General features: G+C 36.4%; 1 protein-coding gene across 1 annotated transcript; it reads left to right on the plus strand.

The window, feature by feature from the left end:
• Positions 1 to 24: 24 nt before the first annotated feature.
• Positions 25 to 5,041, plus strand: LOC115884738 (uncharacterized protein K02A2.6-like; the record flags this gene model as incomplete). The annotated part of the gene is given in 2 exon segments (XM_030903389.1): positions 25 to 267; positions 971 to 5,041. A coding segment is annotated over 1 exon segment (4,008 nt). The 5' UTR covers positions 25 to 267; positions 971 to 974.

Here is a 5,041-nt window from a genome sequence, read left to right on the forward strand (position 1 = left end):
AAAAAAAAAGAGGTACATCATCAACAGGGCAGTCAAAAGTAAAAACAAGGTATCCAAAGAGCTGTTACCCAAACATTTGGGCAGTTCTGTGGGATAAAATAATACATAAAGGCTGTTACCCTTATTTAGCTATGCCTATACATAATATATGTAACTGTTACCCTACTTTTAGGGCAGTTCCGGATGAAAAGCTTCCAGTAGACACAAGCAGAGGAAAAAAATAAGAGACTGTTTCTTTATAACCATAATATTGTTTGTCACAAATTGGTAAGTGAATAAAAATGAAATTCATATTAGATAACAACTTATTAATTTCACTAAGTCAAAATTTATTTATCACAAAATTTAATGGATTATTAATTAAGGCATATTTTCAATAATGACGAATGATTTTATTGTATGATGTAAATTAAAGTAAGAATAAAAGGTAACGTTTATTATTAATAAACAACACAAATACAGAGATTATATTAGAAAAGGGATTTCTTTATAAACTCAGCTGTCAGCTCTTACTCTCGACTACTAATACAAGTGGACACGATAACTATAAAAACCATCTAAACATCTAGATACAGTATTACTTTTAGTAGTTAGTGTATATGTAGATTTGCCATTGTATATTCTACAGATTTCAAATGACTTGGCGATTGCTTATATAATCACAACATTTATTCTGTTTACATCGCCCGGAATTTTGAGCGGTGTTATCGCAAGAAAAAAAGAGATTTAATTTATGACCACAGTATTTTTATTCTATATAGTTTTAACTAACTGATAAGTGGTTTTTTTTTAGGTTTGATTAAGATATACTATCAATATTGCCATCTATTAATAATAATGAATGTTTAACAAAACATTCGCTTTATTTTTGTTTATATTACGTATTGTATAATAATATTAATTTTATTTTACTGTAAGTACAGGGAAAGTTAATAATAAGTTAATTTCGAATGATTAATTTGATTTTCAGATTAATGATGTCTGAAAGCAACATCAGATCATTCCTGTGCGATAACATCGATAAAGCTCTGATTAGGGGAGAATGGGAAAAATGGTTACGATCTCTAGAATTATATCTGGCCTCCGAAGATATTACTGACTTCGCAAAGAAGAGAAATAAACTTTTGCATCTTGGAGGAGCTCAGCTGCAAGAAGTAGCCTATAACATCCCGGGGGCCATCGAAACATACAATGATAAAGAAAATAATGATGTATTTAAAATCTTGGTTGAAAAGCTAACTGATTATTTTTCACCAAAACAGAATTCGACTTTTGAACGGCACCTGTTCCGAAGCCTCAAACCAGAGCAGAGTGAAAGCTTCAATAAATTTGTTTTAAGAGTAAGACACCAAGCCACCAAGTGCTCGTTTGGAAACTCTGCTCAAGAAGCACTAGAAATTAACGTTAAAGATAAGATCATCGACAGCTGGGCTCCTACTGAATTGAAAAAGAAATTGTTGGAAAAAGAAAGATCGTTAGATGAAATCATAGAAGTTTGCAATGTCCACGAACAAATTGGAAACCAATCTAAAGCTATGGATTCTATCACAGCCGGCCCTAGTACTTCTTTTGCTATTAATAAAATTCAATCTAGCAACAAAAACAATTCTAACCAGTGCACGAGATGTGGAAAATTCCGTCATTTAAATAAAGATTGTCCTGCTATCGGCACCAAATGTCACAAGTGTGGATTTATTGGCCATTATGCATTCATGTGCAAAACGAGAATAGGAACAAAGCGTTTCAGTAATAATACGACACCATCATACCAGTCTCATAACAAACGTAGAAGACCAGGATCTAAAATAAATTTTATTGAAGGTGAGAACGAAGAAACAGAACAGACAGAAGCCATTCGAGATTTTGAATGTTTCAAGATCTCGGGACACTATAAAGAAGAAAATAACGATGATCTCATAGAGTGCAGCTTAGGAGGGGTGCCAGTAACTTTACTAATAGACTCAGGATCCACCGTTAATATTGTGAAAGGAGATGACTGGAAGATCCTTACGAAACAAAACGCTGTTTTGTGGGATATTGACCCACAACCTCAACATAACCTGAAAGGGTACGCATCAGGGAAGCCATTAGATGTACGGCATACATTCCAGTCAACAATCGCATTACAAGCAGGTGAAGAAATCATAACATCTTTCTATGTCGTAGATCAAGGGGACATCTCTATATTAGGAAAAGATACCGCTAAACAGTTAGGAATTTTAAAGTTGGGCATAAACATAAATCAAATTGAAATGTCAAAACCATTTCCTAAAATTAAGAATATTAAAATTAAACTGACAATTGACCCCCATGTGAAACCAGTACGGCAACCAGTAAGAAGAGTGCCCATTTCAGTCGAAAAGCAAGTTGAGAAGAAGCTCGAAGAGGCATTGCTTTCTGACATAATAGAGAAAGTGACCGAACCAAGTGCATGGATCTCACCAATAGTTATTATATTCAAACCAAATGATGACATCCGCATATGTGTAGATATGCGGCGAGCGAACGAAGCAATTATAAGAGAAAATTATCCTTTACCGACTTTTGAATCCTTCATGACCAAGCTAAGAGATGCTAAATACTTTTCACGATTAGATTTAACAAATGCCTACCACCAACTGGAGCTTGACGAGGAAAGTCGTCCGATCACAACGTTCATAAGCCACAAAGGCATGTTTCGTTATAAACGTTTAATGTTTGGCGTAAATTCAGCACCCGAAATTTTTCAGCGGGTATTCGAAGAAATGCTGTCCTCTTGTAGGAACTGTCTTAATTATCTAGACGATGTGATTATTTATGGTAGTACAGAATTTGAACATGATATTTGCCTAAAAAAGGTATTAGACGTATTTTCAACAAATAACGTGCTATTAAACGAAGCAAAGTGTGCCAAGAAAGTACAAGAACTTTACTTCCTGGGACATAAGCTTTCTAGTAAAGGCATTGAAGCGGATCAGTTGAAGATACAAACTGTTTTAGACTTTCGACCACCCAGAACAAAGGAAGAAACAAGGAGTTTCTTGGGACTTGTCACTTACCTTGGGAAATTTATACCGGATCTGGGCACCACAACAGAGCCCCTTCGACAACTAACGAGAGAAAATCAGAGCTTTGATTGGTCAAAAGCTCAGCAGGAGAGTTTCGAAAAACTCAAAGACTTACTAGCAAGCCTTCCAACTTTATCCTATTTTGACCCCAAATTAAGAACACGATTAGTAGCCGATGCTAGTCCGGTGGCATTAGGAGCAGTCTTACTCCAGTTCAACAAAAAAGAGGAGCCACAAGTAATATCTTTTGCTAGCAAAAGTCTCTCTTCAGTAGAAAGGAGGTATTCTCAAACGGAGAAAGAAAGCTTGGCACTTGTCTGGGCAGTAGAGCGTTTTTACTATTACCTATCTGGTTTGGAATTCGAATTAGTTACAGACCATAAACCATTGGAAGCAATATTTAAACCATCGTCGAAGCCACCAGCCAGAATCGAAAGATGGGTTCTAAGACTTCAGTCATTCAAATTCAAAATTGTATACCAATCAGGGAAACAAAATATAGCCGATTCATTATCCAGACTATGCCAAATAAAAAATGAACCGCCATTCGATAAAGAAAATGAACACCATATTTTCACCGTGATAGAAAGAAATTCACCGCAAGCTATTAAAATATCACAGGTAGTAGCAGAAAGTCAGCTTGATGGCCAAATAACCGAAGCAGTAAACAAAATAAACAAGGAATGTTGGGAACCGACAGACAAAAATATTTTCTATCCATTCCGTTTGGAATTAACAACAGTGGGACACGTCATTTTACGAGGTAATAGATTAGTGATACCTGAGTCCTTAAGGGAACAGGTACTACGACTAGCACATGAGGGTCATCCGGGGGAGACAGTCATGAAAAGAAGACTAAGAGCTAAAGTTTGGTGGCCTCTCATAGACAAAGCTGCCGAAAAATTTGTCAAAAATTGTCGCGATTGCTTGTTAGTTAGCTTACCAGATAAACCACCCCCAATGACAAGGCACAAATTCCCAGAGGGACCATGGCAATGCGTCGCAATAGATCTCATGGGACCTTTACCGAATCACGAACAACTTTTGGTTATTGTGGACTACTATTCAAGATATCAAGAGATCATTTTTCTCAAAAGTACGACGTCTTCAGTTATAATCAACCATTTGACGGAAATATTTTCCCGGTTAGGAATACCAAGATCTATAAGAGCAGACAACGGACCTCAGTTCACTAGCCAAGAATTTAAGAACTTTTGTTTACATAACAATATAGATTTAATACATACACCGCCATATTGGCCTCAGGCGAATGGAGAAGTTGAAAACATGAATAGAGCTATTTTAAAACGTCTCCAGATTTCACACACAAACAAATTAAATTATAAAACTGAGCTACATAAATTTACAATGATGTATAACGCTACGCCTCATGGAACTACTGGAAAAGCACCCTCAGAATTATTATTTAACAGGATAATTCGCGATAAACTTCCATCGGTAGCAGACTTAGTTAATGAGCCAGGAGACGAAGAGGCCTACGATAATGATTTGCTGAATAAAAACAAAGGGAAAGAAAAAGAAGACAAGGCTAGACACGCGAAAATAATGGACATAAGAGAAGGAGACAAAGTTTTAATTCAGAACATGATAATTCCACATAAACTCACTACCCGGTTTAATAATGAGGAGTTTACTGTGATTGAAAGAAAAGGAAATGAGGCTACATTGTCTGGACAAGATGGCCAAATCTTAAAACGACATGTAAGTCATTTGAAGAAATTGACAGAACCATCAATGAAAGATAAACATGATAAAATGAGAAATGTAATAACCCAATCGTCGATTCCTAACCCTCTTTCAACAGATCCATCAACCGCCCAACTTACCGGACCAAATAAGGAACCAACAGCATCGGACAAGTTACCCCCGCTGAAATTGAAAAAGATGGAGGGATTGTGGCAATGTGTTGAGTAACCATAAACCGCTCGCGTGAACAAGAAACTTCGAGAGTTGGCAACCCTGGTTGACAGTCG

This window comes from Sitophilus oryzae, unplaced genomic scaffold (genome assembly GCF_002938485.1).
Source record: "Sitophilus oryzae breed Bouriz unplaced genomic scaffold, Soryzae_2.0 scaffold_348_pilon_pilon, whole genome shotgun sequence".
NCBI lineage: Eukaryota > Metazoa > Arthropoda > Insecta > Coleoptera > Curculionidae > Sitophilus > Sitophilus oryzae.